The 18,903-nt window shown below is 42.2% G+C and overlaps 1 protein-coding gene across 2 annotated transcripts in view; it reads left to right on the forward strand.

The window, feature by feature from the left end:
- The window catches only part of pappa2 (pappalysin 2), a 312,855-nt gene that overhangs the window by 123,812 nt on the left and 170,140 nt on the right, over positions 1-18,903 (forward strand). For both annotated transcript variants that reach the window (XM_060931153.1, XM_060931162.1), the window contains exon 6: positions 8,737-8,858. In XM_060931153.1, coding sequence (XP_060787136.1) covers positions 8,737-8,858 — 122 coding nt within the window. The remainder of the gene's footprint in view (positions 1-8,736; positions 8,859-18,903) is intronic.

Consider the following 18,903-nt stretch of genomic DNA (forward strand, 5'->3'; position numbering starts at 1 on the left):
ATATACAGCAGCCTGATCCAAGCTATAACGTTATCTCCAAACCCAAATTTTCCAAGAACAGTGAAGAGAAAATCCCATTCAACTCAATCAAAGGCCTTCTCAGCATCCAGAGAGATAACAACCTCTGGATTCTGAGGAGTTGGGCTGGGGGAGTACAGAATGTTAAAGAGCCTGCAAAGCTTTGAGAACAGATGACGATTTTTAACAAACCCAGTCTGGTCTGATGATATCATTGATGGAAGAATTTTTTCTAACCAGATGGCAAGCATTTTGGCCAATAATTTGTTATCTACATTTAGAAGGCTAATGGGTCGGTAAGAGCTTGGCTCCCTAGGGTCTTTACCTTCCTTTAACAGCACTAATATGGATGCCTGATAAAAAGTAGGGAGAAGAGGGTTTTTTTTGCATAAAGGCTTGGTTAAAGGTATCATATAGGACAGGAGAGAGTAAATTTGAGAAAGTTTTTTAAAAAAATCAGAGGTGAACCCATCAGGGCCGGGCATTTTAGAGCTTTGTATACTTTAATTGCTCATGTTAAATCTTCAAGTAAGAAAGGCTCATTAAGACTAATCCTGTGGTCTGATTCTATGGTGGGGATTTTTAATTTATTTAGAAAGCCGTTTATTAATGAAGGCTCTCCTTTGGACTCTGAGGTGTAGAGACATGTATAGAAAGATTGAAATTCATTATTAATTTCTATAGTTGGTCAGTGAGAATTTCCCCAGAATTCCTATGAATTTATGCTATAAGTCTTGCTGTGGCTGTTTGATGGATCTGATGGGCCAATAAACATCCAGCCTTCTCACCCTGCTCATACCATCTATATCTGGACTGCAGCAGTAGCTTTGCTGATTCTTCAGTAGAAAGGAAGTCAAAATCTGATTGGAGGGAGATCCTCTTATTATAGAGTGCTATGGAGGGTGTAACTGAGTGTTGGTGATCAACCTTTAAAATTTCATCTGAGATCTCCGATCGGCGCTTAAGGCGGGAGTGGTGGGCGGATTTGGCATAAGAAATAACCTGGCCTCAAATATATGCTTTCAAAGATTCCCAAAGTGTTCCTTTTGATACTTCCCCTTTATCGTTAGTAGAGATAAACTGTTCCAACTGGTCCAAGATGAAGTTAACAAATTCTTTGTCCGTCAACAATAAATTATTGAACCACCAGGAAGCAGTAGTTGATGTGTTTAAATGCCAACTGTAAAAGATGTGGGGCATGGTCAGAGATAACAACTGCATCATAGTCACATTACTTGACATATGATAAGAGTTTGCAGTCTACAAGAAAATAATCTATCCATGAATAAGATTGGTGGACAGGGGATAAGAAAGAATAACAGCAAGAGGATGGGTTTTTGAGCCACCAGGGGTTGACAGTTCCATAATCCTTCAGAAATTATTCTATATTCCTTGCTGACCTAGAGAGGGGCTGGCTGGTTTGGGAGGATCTGTCCAATTTAGGATCTAAGACACAATTGAAGTCTTCTCCAATGATTAAGCCCTGAGAGTTCAGATTAGGGATCAAGTACCATAATGATGAGAAAAATTGGTCATCATCATAATTAAGAGCATATACACAGACTAGAGTGAGTGGGACATTGTAAAACTTCTCTTCTACTACAACATATCTACCCTGCCTATCAGAAAAGGATTTGGAGCAAATAAAAGAGATGGCTTTACTTATTAACATTGCAGCCCCCCTGGATCCAGCCTGGAAGCTGGAGTGGTAAACCTGGCCCACCCAGCCTCTATGTAAATAACCATTATCTTTATTTCTCAGATGTGTCTCCTGGAAAAATATTAAGTTTGCCTTTAATTTTTTAAGATGAGCCAAAACTCTATCTCTCTTTACATCCCCATTTTGTATTCCAGGTGATAAGTTGGACCAAGCTCTCCCCACTTCCATGAAAGTTAGCCATTTCTAACTCCAAATAAGCTGACAAAACCACACCTCAAAGAACAAAAATAACACTGCAATTGCCATCGCTAACAACAAAACACAAATAAGAAGAACCATATCCCCACCACCACTACCTTTCCTCAGCTGAAAGGTACAAAATACCCACATTTGTTTCAGACTAAACATGGTGCTCTAGCACTGTCTGGCTGAACTAATCAGCTTCAGTTTTAGCACCCTAGGACATAAAAGGTAACTATTACACCCTTCTAGATACAGGTGATAAAATTAAGTGACAGACTATCAAAAATATTGCAAGCATTATCATTTCAAACACAGAGCATGCAGTGCACATTTAGTAATCTGGATACTGGGGGGTCACCAAAGTGTTTAACCATATGTTAAATACAATCCAATCTAAACAGGAGACTTGAGAGAGGAGGGGGAGAAATGATGTGATTAATCATAAATGCTGCTAAATGCTCCTATTTCAAAGAGATTGTATTCAACAACATATACTGCAAATAAAGAAAGCCAAAGAAAAGAAAAAGTGTAGAAAACACAGTAATCAGTAACCAGCTGTGGACCCGAATATGCTCTGTTTGAATAAAGTTTGCTGGACAGGTTAGCAGACAGGCTAACCCATAGCTTTTTACTGAGAGTCAGAGTGAGTTAATTGTGGAGTTGCAGTCTTAACATTACCATTTTCCTGGTAAGCGACAGTGCCACCCGTCACTCCCAGCTTCAGACGTACTTCGTTGTCAAGCATGAACTCCACAAACAAGGTTAAGTGGGTACAGAAAGCCCCACCATTCCTCAGCTGCCAGACACACACTTACCCAGCCATTAATTCTCCCGGTTAAAGTGTTTTAAGCCAACATGGCAGCAAACAAAAACAAATGAGAGGAGTCAGCCATCTTGCAGTGAAGCTATCTTTCCCTGGTAGAGGTCCTCTGCTGCTTGTGGGGAGTCAAAGGTATGCCAAACACCATTTCGGTTGACAGATAGGAATGCAGGGTAGTAGAGGCTGTATTCAAACTTGGCTTCCTGGAACTTCGCCTTCACCACATTGAAAGTAGCCCAGAGCTTGCTTATCTCCACCAGTAGATCAGGATTGATGTAGACCAGGGTGCCTCGAAAGGTGAAGGGATCCCTGCCCTTAGCAATGCCCCAAATCCTCCCCTTTTGTGCGTAGTAATGTAGCCGGACAATGATGGGTCTTGGCCTGGCTCCCTTTTTAGGTTTGGGTGCCAGAGATTGATGGGCATGGCCAATCACTACCAGAGAAGGAAAATTCTTGGTCCCCAGGATCTCCGGGATAAGCTCCATCATGAACTTTCTGGGAGACGAACCCTCAGCTCCCTCCGGGATGTCAAGTCAACTTTATTGTCAAATATGCTATACATGCTCGACATACAGCACAGATGAAATTTCAGTTCTCTCTGACCCATGGTGAAAACAGGCAATGCAATAAATAAAAATAGAATAACTGAAATAAACAATATAAACAGTATAAACACTCTAGATAAGAAATAGACATAGACTAAACACTCACAGGTGTGTGTGTGTGTGTATATATATATATATATATATATACACACGTACGCATACATATAAATTGGAGCAAAAGGACATAAAATAAACAGTCAAGGGCACTTGAGGTATAGCAGGTAAACATGAAATAAGCAGTATAAACAATAAACTAATAGCCGTTAAGTGCAGAATAGTGCAAATGAGCAAGGTAAAGTGAAATGTGCGGTTCCTGAGTTCAGCGTGTGAATGAATGTTGAGAGTATGTGTGTGTGTGTGTGTGTGTGTGTGTGTGTGTGTGTTGGGGGGGAACTGTGAGGGTGACATGATGTCAGATGCTGAAGGGGGGGCAGGGGGTGTACGGGCAGAATCTGTGGCAGGGGGCAGAGGGGGGAGGAGGGGCAGAACAGGGAGGGAGTCAAGCCTCCTGACCGCCTGGTGAAAGAAACTGTCCTTGAGCCTGCTGGTTTTGGCCCGGAGACTCCGCAGTCTCCTCCCCGATGGCAGCAGGCTGAAGAGGCTGTGAGATGGGTGGGGTCACCTGCAATCTTGATGGCTTTGCGGGTGAGGTGGGAGTTATAGATATCCATAAGAGAAGGGAGAGAGACACCAATGATCCTCTCAGCTGCTCTCACAATGCGCTGCAGAGTCTTGCAGCAGGACACGGTGCAGGCGCCGTACCACACGGTGATGCAGCTGGTCAGGATGTTCTCGATGGTGCCTCTGTAGAATGTGTGCATGATGGGGGCCGGGGGTCTTGCTCTCCTCAGTTTGTGGAGGAAGTACAGATGCTGTTGGGCTTTTTTGGCGAGTGATGCGATGTTGTTGCTCCAGGACAGGTCTTCAGAGATGTGCACACCCAGAAACTTGGTGCTGCTCACCCTCTCCACTGCAGCACCATCGATAGTTAGTGGAGCATGCTGGGTGTGCGCTCTCCTGAAGTCCACAACAATCTCCTTCGTCTTCTCCACGTTCAGGCGGAGATTGTTGTCCTTGTGCCACATGGCCAAGCAGCTCACCTCACTCCTGTAGATTGTCTCATTGCCGTTGTTGATGAGACCCACCACAGTTGTGTCATCTGCAAACTTAATGAAGAGGTTGGAGCTGGATGTTGGTGTGCAGTCGTGGGTCAACAGAGTGAAGAGGAGGGGGCTGAGCACACATCCTTGGGGGGCCCCCGTGTTCAATGTGATGGTGCTGGAGGAATTGCTGCCGACCCGTACAGCCTGTGGTCTCCCCGTCAGGAAGTCCAGCAGCCAGTTGCAAAGGGAGGTGTTGAGTCCCAGCTGGTCCAGTTTATGAATGAGCTGCTGAGGAATGATCGTGTTGAACGCTGAGCTAAAGTCTATGAACAGCATTCTGACGTACGAGTCTTTTGTCTCCAGGTGGGTGAGGGCTAAGTGGAGGGCAATGGAGATGGCGTCATCGGTTGAACGGTTGGACTGATATGCAAACTGGAAAGGGTCCAGGGTGGGGGGAAGGGCAGACTTGATATGCCGCATGACTAGCCGCTTGAAGCACTTCATGAGGATGGGAGTGAGTGCGACCAGGCGGTAGTCATTGAAGCAGGAGGGAAACGGCTTCTTCGGGACCAGGATGATAGTGGTGGCTTTGAGGCACGTGGGGACAACAACCTGGCTCAATGAGATGTTGAAGGTGTCTGTAAAGACATCTGTGAGCTCCTCTGCACAGTCTCTCAGGACACGACCAGGAATGTTATCAGGACCCAGGGCTTTCTGTGCATTTGTTGTCCTGAGAGCTCTCCTCACGCTGTCTGGGGACAGTGTCAACACCTGGTCGCTGGGAGGTGGTGGGGTCTTCTGTGCCGTGGTGCTGTTGTCTGCCTCAAAGTGAGCGAAGAAGTCATTCAACTGATTCAGCAGAGAGGTGGAGTTATCACAGGTCTGCGGCGAGGGCTTGTAGTCTGTGATGGTCTGAATCCCCCGCCACAGGTTCCTGGTGTCTCTGCTGTCGTTGAAGTAGTCAGCAATGGTCCTGGAATACTGTCTCTTGGCCACCCTAATGCCTCGTGACAGGTTGGCCCTAGCTGTCCTCAGGCCCACCTCATCCCCAGCTCTGAAGGTGGCATTCCGAGCACTCAGGAGCCTGTGGACTTCCCCTGTCAGCCATGTCTTCTGATTTGCCCGAATAGAGATGGTTCTGGTGACTGTAACGTCGTCCATGCACTTCCTCATGTAGGCAGTGACGGTCTCCATGTGCCTGTCTGAACATACTCCAGTCAGTGGTGGAAAAACAGTCCTGGAGTGCCTCTGAGGACCCCTCTGGCCACACACGTACCTGCTTTGTAGCTGGTTTGGTGACTTTAACCAGCGGCCTGTATGCTGGCATTAACATAACAGTGGAGTGATCTGAGGCCCCAAGGTGGGGGAGGGGGAGGGCTTTGTAGGTGCCTCTATGCATGGTGTAAACATTGTCCAGAGTATTGTTTCCACATGTGGGAAAGTTGATATGTCCATAGAGTTTTGGAAACACGCTCATGGTTGAAATCCCCAGCCAGGATGAGGAAAGCATCTGGGTGGGCTGTCTGCTGCTCACTGATGTGCTGATAGAGTTTGTTCAGTGCTTCACTCCTCTTGCTATTGGAGCTGGGAGAGATGTATATTGCTACCAGCAATATGGCTGTAAATTCCCTCGGCAGGTAGAATGGCCGGCACTTAATAATTATAAACTCCACCAGTGGTGAGCAGTGTTTGCAGACCACAACAGCATCGCAGCACCAGGCATCACTGATGTAAACACAGAGTCCTCCACTGCGAGTCTTCCCCCCCTCGTCTAGCGCTCTCTCTGACTGGTAGCATGTTAGCTGGGCTAGCTGAATGGCACAGTCTGGGACGCTGTCATTAAGCCATGTTTCCACAAACACAAGGACACAATACTCACTCACAGACTTAGAAGATGAGTGGAGTAGGCGGACATAATCCAGCTTGTTGTCCAGCAAGCTGGCCAGAGTGATGGTAGGGATAGCCAGCTGGTGAGGGCTAGTTGCTAGCCTAGCCCGGATACCGCCACACTTGCCCCTCTTCTGCTTCCGCATGTTCCGCCTGTGGTGCCTCCACTGTGGGCTGGATGCAGGAGTGGGGGTCGGTGGTTGAGCAGGCCTCTGGAGCAAACCATCATCACATGGCACTTCCACGTCCGCTGGATTTATAATCGTGAATATAGTTCTGCGGATGTCGAGCAGAAACTCACGGGAGTATGTGCGCCTTAAGACTGATGGACGTGACAAAGACCAACAGATACACACTGTTTTAAAACACGAAAACACCATTCTGTTGGGATGGAGAGGAGCCGCTGCGTGTACGCACCACCATCTTGATTCACTTCCTCCTCCAACCAATAAACCTCAAATTTTGCTACCAATTCCTGCTCTCCAGATCAAAACATTTGTCTTTCAGATGCTTCAGCTCTTTTGTTTTTTGTTCGTCGAGATTTTCCAGCTGCTGAATGTGGTCAAGGGCATGTGTAAGACTGTGCGTCATGTTAGCTTGTTCGGTTGATACCTAGGCATGGTCCTGGAGGAGACTGTTGATCTCCTCTCCCACTTCGTGGCTCAGGCTTTGGAAGCTTCTTGTTGTTTCTGAGCATATAGCCTTGATTTCTTGTCTCAACTCTGCATGAAGGGTGAAAATTTCTGCCCTGATGTCAGTCAGGATAACCTCATGGGAGAGTTTAAGCTCATCATGGAGAAATTCAACAGTGAGTTGGCTGCTTTCCACCATCTTGCTTCACAAGTTAGCTTAGCTGTTTAGTTGTCACTTGCTCTCCTCTTCTGTTTTATGTTTTTGCTACCAGAGCACCGCCTCTGAGCAGAAATAAATTGCCGGTGAATTTTAGTCAGTATTACATAGAAATAGTCTAATCATGGTTAGAGGAGGGTGTACAATAAGTGGGAAAAAAAAAACGGGAGCTGTTGGGACCTACATTTGCTCCATGTCAGGGTGGAAGCAGAACTGAAAATACAAGTTTTGGTTGACAAAAATATTTAACTGCACAGACCTTGCTGCAGAGTCTAGCTTCGTGGCTCCAAAGGAAGTAGGTTACTCTAAGAGGCAACATCTAATTTCTGCTGTAATCTAAAAATTCATTTACGGGAATACAAAGTGTCCCAAGTCTCCCCTGTCTCAAGTCTCCCCGCTCTCCCTAAGTATTCAGATCCTTTATTCAGTACTTTGTAGAAGTGCCTTTAGCAGTTAGTTTTAAATCTTCTTGGGTAAGTCTCTATAATCTTTGCAAATATTGTATGGGGAGTCTCCATGCGCCACAGATGTCACATGGGGTTCAGTCTGGGCTTTTGCTAATCCACTCAAGGACATTCCAAGATTTGCCTTGAAGGCACTCCAGCATTTTGCGTGCTTTGGGTCATTGTTGTACTAAAAGGTAAAACTTTTCCCAGTCTGTCATCATCTGTATTTGACTACATTCATCTTTCCCTCAGTTCTGCCAGTGTCCCTGTCCCTCCCTCTGTAAAGCACCATCATAACATGGCTAAACCACCATACGGATGCTATTAGCAAGCTGATGAGCAATACCTAGTTTTGCCAGATGTAGCACTTGGAGTTCAGTCCAAAGGGTGGCTGACATATGCCTTTTACACAGGAGTGGCTTCTATCTCGCCAATCTACTGTAACAGCATGATATTTCTGAGATGGTTGTCCTTCCAGCAGGTACTCCCACTCTTCTGAAGTAGTTTTTGCATGTGGATTCTGAGATGCAAATATATGAATGGTTCCAAATGTCTTCCATTTCACAATAATGGGGCCCCCTTTGATCCTGGGAGCATTCAGTTTGGCTTTATACCCTTGCCTATGCATGTCTTGACAGTTTAACTGTGGGGGTCTACAGAGAGTTTCTTGGGCTTCATGGCTTGGATTTTGGTTTGCTATTCACTGTAAATTGTGGGACCTAGTATACACACAGGTGTGTACCTTTATCAAGAAAACCAAAGCAAACAAGATGCATCTGAGCTCAGTTCGGAATGCCTTTAGCCAAGTATCTGAATGCTTATCTAAATGAGGTGATTTTAGTTTTTGATTTTTAATCAACTTGCAAATTATTCTTAAAACCATGATGATATTTTGTCATTGCTTATTATTGTTTGTAGATTAATGGAAAAAATTAAATGTAACCAATTTTTAATTAAATCTGTAACAATAAAATGTGCAAAAAAAACAAACTGGTCTGAATACTTTCCAAACCCCTTGTAGGTTCTGTATATTTCACATCCATAGGCCCTAGCTGAATGTTATATGTGTGTTCACACTGTTTGAATTTGTTGTGTGCATGTATAGGGAGGAGGGAGTGAACTGTCAGTTGTGTGATGAACATGGAGCACTCCATCAGTATGCCCACAAGGCCACCTCACCCCATTCCTGTGACAGCAGTGGTTACTGGACACCAGAAGAAGCTGTGGGTACGTATCTATGATCAGAAAGTGTTAGTCTCGTGATCCTGGATTCATTAGTGTGTAACACAAGCTAACCATCCTAAGACCTTCCTGGTCCTGTTTTGTGTCATTCATCTCAGGAGAGTCTGAAAATTGAAACCTGACTCACATATGAATTGTGTTGAGTTGATCACGCTATTCGGCCACGAACAGTGAACGTTTTTCAAAAAAAACAATACCAGCTCTTTGATTAATGAGGATCCAAAGTTCAGGCTGCTCTCACTTCTGCAGGCTTGCTTGCCAGGAGGATCCTCCTGGCCAGGTGCGTGCAAGTCCTGAGAAGTCTGGAAAAACTTAAGGGATAAATTCTTAAATAATAATAGCCAGGATAAAGAACTCACTTTTCTTTGCCATTTCAAAGATGAAAAAAGGAAAAGAATTGGCAAAGCTTCAAGTTTTGGTAATATTGGGTGGGTTCCACACCTGGCTTGTCATAAAAAAGCTATGCTCATCCTGTATCACTTATGAACTCTGTTCTTCATGTAGCAGATGTTACTGATTATTCCAATCAGAGCTTTCTTAGCTGTTTGCTGCCCACTCACTAACATGTCATAGATGAGTATGTACTTTTGAAACATAGAGGCAGATCTGTGGAAATCCTTTCCTCATGCAAGAGTTCCTTGAAAAAACACTGCCATGAGGAAGGTTAAGTGTAAAGTCTTCCATTTACATGTAGCAGAGAGTAGTTTTTGGATTTGAATCTTGTTTTTCAAAACAGATTGATGAGATACAAGGCATTAATTTCTGGAGATGAAGAACTGAAATGCTAATAATGTTAGAGTTGGAGTATCCTCAGATATGGCAAGTAAGATTGATTGGCACTGCTTCAGGTCTGTAATCAATTTAATACAACCTATTGTTTTGGCTTTATGTTTAAACAGGTGATAAACCATCTGGTGACTACTAAATGTGAATTATTTTGCCAGTCCGTTTATCACCACAGAAAAGACTTTTCAACTAAAATGACAGTAGTATTTGTATAACATGAAATAAGGCTTGGGAGAATGCTGCAGTAAACCAAAATGGATTAACACCATCCATTCCAAGTGTTCTAAACACATTTCTTTGAGATTTGAAAAATTGTAATGCACCACTCATTTCTAGCAAGCTGTCAGCATGGCAAAGCAGCATGGTCTATAAGGTGTGTGTGTGTGTGTGTGTGTGTAGAACCCTTGGCCACAGCTGCAAAGCACAAGGAGATGGTTCAGGTTGCTAACAGAAGGAAGGATGATGTGTACAAAAATATTGCCACAGTACTTTTCCCAGAGGGGGAATTTGTGTTGCATCTGATACAGCTATTATTTCCAACCTCACTCTGTTTATCTCACCAATTGAGTTTAACCTTGGCTGGCTTCATTTAAACTTACATGCTCGAGGCCAGGCAGCCATACACATTCAAGGCCAAAGGAACACAGTCGAAAGGGTCTATCTGTCTGGCTCTTCCCCTGTCTGTTTGTCTGTCTTACAAGCTGTCTATCTGTCTCTTTAGCTGTATGTCTCCCCAGAACGTCTCCATTGTCTATTCTATTCAGTTCAATTATATGATTTTTGGAGGGTTAGCACCATTTGATTTACACAACATGCCTACCACTTTAAGGGTGCACATTGGTTTTTTAGTATGACACAAACAAATAATTAAGATGAAAAACAGAAATCTGGAGTGTGCATAAGTATTCACCCCCTTTAGTATGAAACCCCAAAATAAGAGCTGGTCCAACCAATTCACTTCATAAGTCACATACAGAGGTGCTTGAAAGTTTGTGAAACGTTTAGAATTTTCTATATTTCTGCAACAATATGACCTAAAACATCATCAGATTTTCACACAAGTCCTAAAAGTAGATAAAGAGAACCCAGTTAAACAATTGAGAGAAAAATATTACACTTGGTAATTTATTTATTGAGGAAAATGATTCAATATTACATATCTGTGAGTGGCAAAAGTATGTGAACCTTTGCTTTCAGTATCTGGTGTGACTCCTTTGTGCAGCAATATGTGCAACTAAACGTTTCCAGTAACTGTTGATCAGTCCTGCACACCAGCTTGGAGGAATTTTAGCCAATTCCTCCATACAGAACAGCTTCAACTCTGGGATGTTGGTGGGTTTCCTCACATGAACTGCTCACTTCAGGTCCTTCCACAACATTTCGATTGGATTAAGGTCAGGACTTTGACTTGGCCATTCCAAAACATTAACTTTATTCTTCTTTAACCATTCTTTGGTAGAATGACTTGTGTGCTTAGGGTCATTGTCTTGCTGCATGACCCACCTTCTCTTGAGATTCAGTTCATGGACAGATGTCTTGACATTTAGAATTCGCTGGTATAATTCAGAATTCATTGTTCCATCAAGGATGACAAGCCATCCTGGCCCAGATGCAGTGAAACAGGCCCAAACCATGATACTATCACCACCATGTTTCACAGATGGGATAAGGTTCTTATACTGGAATGCAGTGTTTTCCTTTCTCCAAACATAACGCTTCTCATTTAAACCAAAAAGTTCTATTTTGGTCTCATCCGTCCACAAAACATTTTTCCAATAGCCTTCTGGCTTGTCCACATGATCTTTAGCAAACTGCAGATGAGCAGCAATATTCTTTTTGGAGAGCAGTGGCTTTCTTCTTGCAACTCTGACATGCACACCATTGTTGTTCAGTGTTCTCCTGATGGTGGATTCATTAACATTAACATTAGCCAATGTGAGAGAGACCTTCAGTTGCTTATAAGTTACCCTGGGGTCCAGTGGCAGCTGCTGGTTTTTAAAACAGGGGAAGCCCATTTTACACATTCATCGTAAAACCTGTAGGCCGGATATCAAAGCATAGAAAGGTGTGCCCCATTAGCATGGTGAACGAGACAACCCCACCTAGTGGCAGAAAGTATTTTTGCTTGTACATTTCATGTTATAGTCTGGCTTGCCAGGCTAGTGCCTCATATCCTTAATCAAAAATAGCAAACATCCAAAAATCACTGGCTATTCAACGAAGAGCCTTGAACATCATACCCTGATATGCAACACAGAGTCTTTAATACAACACCCAGCTGTGCAACACATCCTTGAACATCTTCTGCAACACAGTCTGGAAATTCATAACCAGGTAGGCTATGCAACACACAGAACCTTGAATATCATACCCAGGTATAACCTATATCACAGAGCCCACCATTCTCTTAACATTACTGAACAATATACACACTTCAGATTCATGAACATTAAATGATGCACACAGGAGACCCAGTCAACCAGTTCACATTTTCATACCAAGACACCTGAAAAGACCTGTTATGACCTGCTGATTTTTGAATGAGATTAAGCTTGGGCTTTGGTCTGCCTTGCTCTTTAATTCTCACTTTCTCCTCATATGGCAGAGTGTCAAAACGTTTTGACAAAAGCATGTCCACGACGTTTGCCATTATAGCAGATAGATACCAGCTGTTAGCAGCTAGCACTGCAGATCCCAATAAGGCTCAAGCTAGCCTACAACCACGTTGATTGAACTACAAATGAAATAAACGAGTGAATTCACAAATGATCAAACTGATAGAATGGATGAAAGTTAACGGAGCACAACGAGTAATATTTACATTTATTTACAGAGTAATGTACAGAGACATCAATGAGAAGAAACGTTTATATGAAAAGAAATTCGGACAGCACTTTGGCACACGACTACACTTTCTCGACATCCGCTAGGGACTGACTGATCATGCTTACCGTGTTCCTCGCCGAAGTACAGCGACCGCCCTCCTCATGTCTTTCAAACACCACCTCCAATAATCCTTTATCAGCTGGCTTCTTGGCCCTCCCATGTCCCGTTTACCCCCAGAGATACCCGGCTTCCCTGGAAGTGACGATTTTGTCGATTTTAACCAATAACAACTAGCCGAGGCGGCACGGTGGTGTAGTGGTTAGCGCTGTCGCCTCACAGCAAGAAGGTCCTGGGTTCGAGCCCCGGGGCTGGCAAGGGCCTTTCTGTGTGGAGTTTGCATGTTCTCCCCGTGTCCGCGTGGGTTTTCTCCGGGTGCTCCGGTTTCCCCCACAGTCCAAAGACATGCAGGTTAGGTTAACTGGTGACTCTAAATTGGCCGTAGGTGTGAATGTGAGTGTGAATGGTTGTCTGTGTCTATGTGTCAGCCCTGTGATGACCTGGCGACTTGTCCAGGGTGTACCCCGCCTTTCGCCCATAGTCAGCTGGGATAGGCTCCAGCTTGCCTGCGACCCTGTAGAAGGATAAAGCGGCTAGAGATAATGAGAATGAGATGAGACAACTAGCTGAAATTGGCTGTTCAGAGCCGTCTCGTAGACTGCAATGGATACCCGGCTGCCAGTCCATAGAGCCCATTAAAATAAGAAAGGTTACAGCCTGGCAGCAAAGGTGATTCTCGTAGCGAACTGCAAGTTCGTCGGACATCACTCAAATAAGTTACAGGATGACATAGGGATAGTTATGAATGTAAATACAATCTTGGGCATATATTATGTTATGCAAGTTATTGTTTTAATGAGAATTCAACATCATAGACGCCACAGTTTGGGGAGAGAATTTTAGGGGAAGTTCGGCTTCCCTTGTTGTCTCTGAGAAATCGCCCCTGCTGGGGTCCTTTGTGAACTCACTGACTATTACACGCCTTGCTCTTGGAGTGATCTTTGTTGGTCGACCACTCCTGGGGAGGGTAACAATGGTCTTGACTTTCCTCCATTTGTACACAATCTGTCTGACTGTGGATTGGTGGAGTCCAAACTCTTTAGAGATGGTTTTGTAACCTTTTCCAGCCTGATGAGCATCAATAGCGCTTTTTCTGAGATCCTCAGAAATCTCCTTTGTTTGTGCCATGATACACTTCCACAAACGTGTTGTGAAGATCAGACTTTGATAGATCCCTGTTCTTTAAATAAAACAGGGTGCCCACTCACACCTGATTGTCATCCCATTGATTGAAAACACCTGACTCTAATTTCACCTTCAAATTAACTGCTAATCCTAGAGGTTTATATACTTTTGCTACTCACAGATATGCAATATTGGAACATTTTCCTCAATAAATAAATGACCAAGCATAATATTTTTGTCTCATTTGTTTAACTGGGTTCTCTTTATCTACTTTTAGGACTTGTGTGAAAATATGATGATGTTTTAGGTCATATTTATGCAGAAATATAGAAAATTCTAAAGGGTTCACAAACTTTCAAGCACCTCTGTAATTAGTTGATTAAGATCCATCTGTTTACAATCAAAGTGTCACATGATCTGTCACATGATGTCTGTATAAATCAACCTGTTCTGGAAGGACCCTGACTCTGCAACACTACTAAGCAAGCAACATGAAACCAAGGAACACTCCAAAAAAGTCAGAGACAAAGTTGTGGAGAAGTGTAGATCAGAGTTGGGTCATAAAAAAATATCCCACACTTTGAATATCCCATGGAGCACCATTAAATCCATTATAGCAAAATGGAAAGAATATGGCACCACTACAAACTTGACAAGAGAAGGCTGTCCACCAAAACTCACAGACCGGGCAAGGAGGACATTAATCAGAGATACAACAAAGACACCAAAGATAACACTGAAGGAGCTTCAGAGAGTCACAGTGGAGATGGGAGTATCTGTCCATAGGACCACTTTAAGCTATACATTCCACAGAGTGGGGCTTTATGGAAGTTGCCAGATAAAAGTCATTGCTTAAAAAAAAATAAATTTGGAGTTTGCCCAACAGCATGTGGCAGACTCCCCAAACACATGGAAGAAGATTCTCTGGTCAAATGAGACTGAAATTTAACTTTTTGCCATCATGGGAAATGCCATGTGTGGCGCAAACCGAACACCCTGAGAACCCCCATCCCTACAATGAAGCATGGTGGTGGCAGTCTCATGCTGTGGGGATGTTTTTCATCTGCAGGGACAGTAATGCTGATCAGGACTGAAGGGAGGATGGATGGCACTAAATATAGGGCAATTCTGGAGGAAAACCTGTTTGAGACAGCCAGAAGTTTGAGAGTGGGACAAAGGTTCATGGTCCAGCAGGACAATGACCCTAAACGTACTGCTAAAGTTACACTGGAGTGGTTTAAAGGGAAACATTTAAATGTCTTGGAATGGCCTAATCAAAACCCAGACCTTAATCCAATTGAGAATCTGTGGCATAACTTGAAGATTGCTGTACACCAACTTGGAGTTGGAGCAGTTTTGCCTTGAGAAATGGGCAGAAATCCCAGTGGCTAAATGTGCTAACTCATAGAGACATACCCCAAGAGACTTGCAGCTGTAATTGTAGCAAAAGTGGCTCTATAAAGTATTGACCTTTTTGGGGGGGGGATACCTATGCACACTCTAGATTTCTGTTTTTTCACCTTAATTATTGTTTGTGTCACAGTAAAAATAAAAAACAATGTGCACCTTTTAAAGGGGGAGGCATGTTGTGTAAATCAAATGGTGCTCACCCTCCAAAAATCCATTTTCATTCCAGCTTATAATGCGACAAAACAGGACAAACACCAACAGGATGAATACTTTTGCAAGGTAATGTGTGTGTGTGTGTGTGTGTGTGTGTATATATATATATATATATATATATATATATATATATATATATATATATATATATATATATATATATATATATATAGGTCTGTCTCAGAAACTGGGTACTGTGGGGGTACCCCACTAAATATACTCACAGTCAATAAACTATATGGTTTTGAATGGTGATGTTGGTTTTAATTTGAAATAAAATGATGAAAGAAATAATACAAATAAAACTAAATCTTTGATGTGAATATTCAGAATTTGGCAAAAATTCTGCAAATTTCTGGAAAAATGGCGTCTTGATCTGAGACATGATAAATGGTTGACTACATCGCATTCCCTTAAAAAGGTTGTCGTCCACTGAAAAGTCTCCAGTTATCACTAATTGTATTTTAAGTTGTAACTTTATACACCTAAGGATTGGTGCGCTCACAGAATAATCATAACTGTAATAAAACATCATGCAAAATATTTGATCACCGTTGTAACTCCATTTTTCGCATACCCAAAACCAATACGATTGTGTGTTTTGATTTAAATGGAAAGCCTCGGGGTCAAGGTCACTACCTCACCAAAAGTAGTAACTTAAAGTCATTACACCATATAAAAATGTAGTTATAAATTTGTGATTTTGTTTTTTAAAACGAAAGCTGAAAGTTAGGTCTAGAATACGTTTCTTACAGAATGTGTTACAATGGTAGCTGGTCTTGTATGAATTTCTGAGCTATAAAATGAGTTGTGGTCTATTTTTTTACTGTAGTGTGTTATTTGTGTGCGGGGAAGGATACACATTCACAATTTGCATGTGCAGAATGGAATTTTCCACTCCAACAGTTAGAAGTTGATCGTGCTTCCATTTGCAGTCTTTCTGTTACGTGGGTGATCTGTTCGGATGTTATCACTGTAAAGGTGAGTTTTGACAGTTTTATTTTGTTTCAGTCTTGCAGTATAAGACAATATGTTTCTTTTTCATCTTACTTTCATATTTTGTAGTGTTTGCGTATTTTTGGCCAATATTTTGCAACCATGGTCAATTTAGATCGAACTTTTGATAGAATCTACGGCCAGTCATTTTGCCCCGCCCCCGCCTCGCACTCCATCTGTTGCGGTAGTGATGTCCTGTTGCTCGCGCGCCGCAGCAGAGACCTGCGCGACCTTCAGCCGGTACAGTCGCTGTTCTTTTACCAGCGCCATTATTCTCATCTTTCTGATATGTTCTTGATTTTTCCATTGTGTCCTATTGTCCTATTTCGCCATATCAAATACCCAAAATGTATCATATTATTCATATTTAAGTGAATAATCAATTCAGTCATAATAACTTGGCATTTTTAACCCAAGCAATCAAAAAGAGGAATTTTATTCAGTATTTTCATTCATCTGTGAAGGAGGGGCTTTAATTCTTCATGATGTAGTTATTTTATATGTAAATCAATTTTAGAAAAGCATTTGAATTGTAATAAAAAAAATTCCACGGTGGAAGCCAGATAAAGCAAGATACTATCTTTATTCTTATTAAACATGACAAAAGAAACATTGAGTGTTAGGTAAATACAAAAAAAAAAAGGAAAATTAGAAAAATTATTTTTTGATCATAATATCCCAAATGAGAGACCAGTTTTTGAGACGGACCCATATATACAGAGAGAGAGAGAGAGAGAGAGAGAGTGACAAGTAAAAGGAGAAAACATCATAAAGTGTATTAGTAAGGTTTCGAGCAGCAAACATGAACCACATGAATGACAGCTTCTATGTACCTTGTCAGGAATTCTACTAGTCTCTAGATCTGTATTGGAGGGTGATTATTCTAAAAGATAGTCCTCAATCAGTGATTTGATGATTGTAGTAGAGATTTAGATATTATTTACATCATTTTCATACTCATCAATCCATTCAATGAGCATTTGTGTCTTGTGGCTGGAGGCGGAGTCATCCTTGAAGAGACCACTCCCATCAGGAGAAAAATGTTTCATCATATGATAAAGCTGATCAGTCAGAATCACTCTGAATTGATCTTCCCTCTAAGGAGACAAATTAACTCAAACCATGCCAGCAAAACAGCACAACAAAGCCACTGTTTGTTTGTTTGTTTGTTTTTTCCATTATTTTTTCAAACAGCTTTATATAATGTATATGGTGGTAATTTTTTTCTTCTACTGTATTATCTCCTTCCTACCTTCTATCTGTCTAAATTACAGTTCATCTTATCAGAGTCACATTTTTTGATATTCCATTTTATTTTATTGTACTAGATTTTGTGTGTTTACAGATGTTTGTCTCTTCTGCTGTCTTCTGCTCTCTAGCTAAGTGTCTTTTTCTTTAATTCAATCTCTCTCTGTTCAGCTGTCTTTCTCCATATCCAGGTGTCTGTCTCTTTGTTTCTCCAGATGTTTGGCTGTATCTCAAGTTGTGTGTCTGTCTGTTTCTCCAGATGCCTGTCATTCTACCTGCCTGTTTCTCCAACAGTCTGTTGACCTGTCTTTCCACGTACCTGTCTGTTTCTTGTCTGTCTTTCTGTCTATCTTGTTTTAGAGTTAACTTGAGCCTTACAGCACTGCTGGATGTGATGTGCTACAAACTGGAATACCATTTAATCTGTTGGTTTAGAGACTAGGAGTGTGTGTGTGTGTGTGTGTGTGTGTGTGTGTGTGTGTGTGTGTGTGTGTGTGTGTGTAAGGAATAGCTTTTCTTTTTTCTCTCACACACGAGACATTAGTTCCCACATTAATGGATTATTTTAAATCTCTCTCATAGACTTTCACATGAGCTCCCACTCATAAATTATTTATCCACATCTTGTATATAACCATTAAGTCACCAATCCATTTCACTTGCTATGTTGTGCCTGGGCCAGATTGTGCCTTGAGGTCTGGAGAAGTGTGCTTCAAATGAACTGCCAAGACTTTTTTTTTTCCCCAGGCTCTTCCGGCTCCCAACCTTTTCCCTGCCCCCAGTGCGACTCTTCTCTGTCTTACCCCCTTTATCTTTCTTTTGCACCATATTTATTCTGCCTCCATCCCTAAGTATACATTCACCCTTTTAACAAAGATATTCCATAACACTGGTGTAATGAAGACACCGCAATATTTGGTTGTTTACACTGAACCAAATAAAGCTGGCATAAAACTGTGCCAGTGTGTGTTTTTACATTGTGAGCCAGCGTTTTAAAATTTCTTCCTGCCTCGGAAAATGTCCTACCCAAGTAAACTGCTCAAGCACACAACAGATCATTCACTATTTCATACATGCTCAAAAATATATGCTGCCAGTGAATGAATTGAATAACTATTGGTTTGTTTCCTTTAGATGAAGGAACAATAGTTATGGTGTGTTTTAATTGATAGTAATGGACTACCACCTTAAACATGAAGGGAAGCACATTTTTACACTGGTAGGATATTCTCTCAAGGTAGGACAAAATAACAGATATGGTTATAAATTTGCTGTATGGGTAGGAGAACATTTTAGGTGGGAAAGAAAT

The sequence above is a fragment of the Neoarius graeffei genome, chromosome 1 (genome assembly GCF_027579695.1).
Source record: "Neoarius graeffei isolate fNeoGra1 chromosome 1, fNeoGra1.pri, whole genome shotgun sequence".
In the NCBI taxonomy this organism is placed as follows: domain Eukaryota; kingdom Metazoa; phylum Chordata; class Actinopteri; order Siluriformes; family Ariidae; genus Neoarius; species Neoarius graeffei.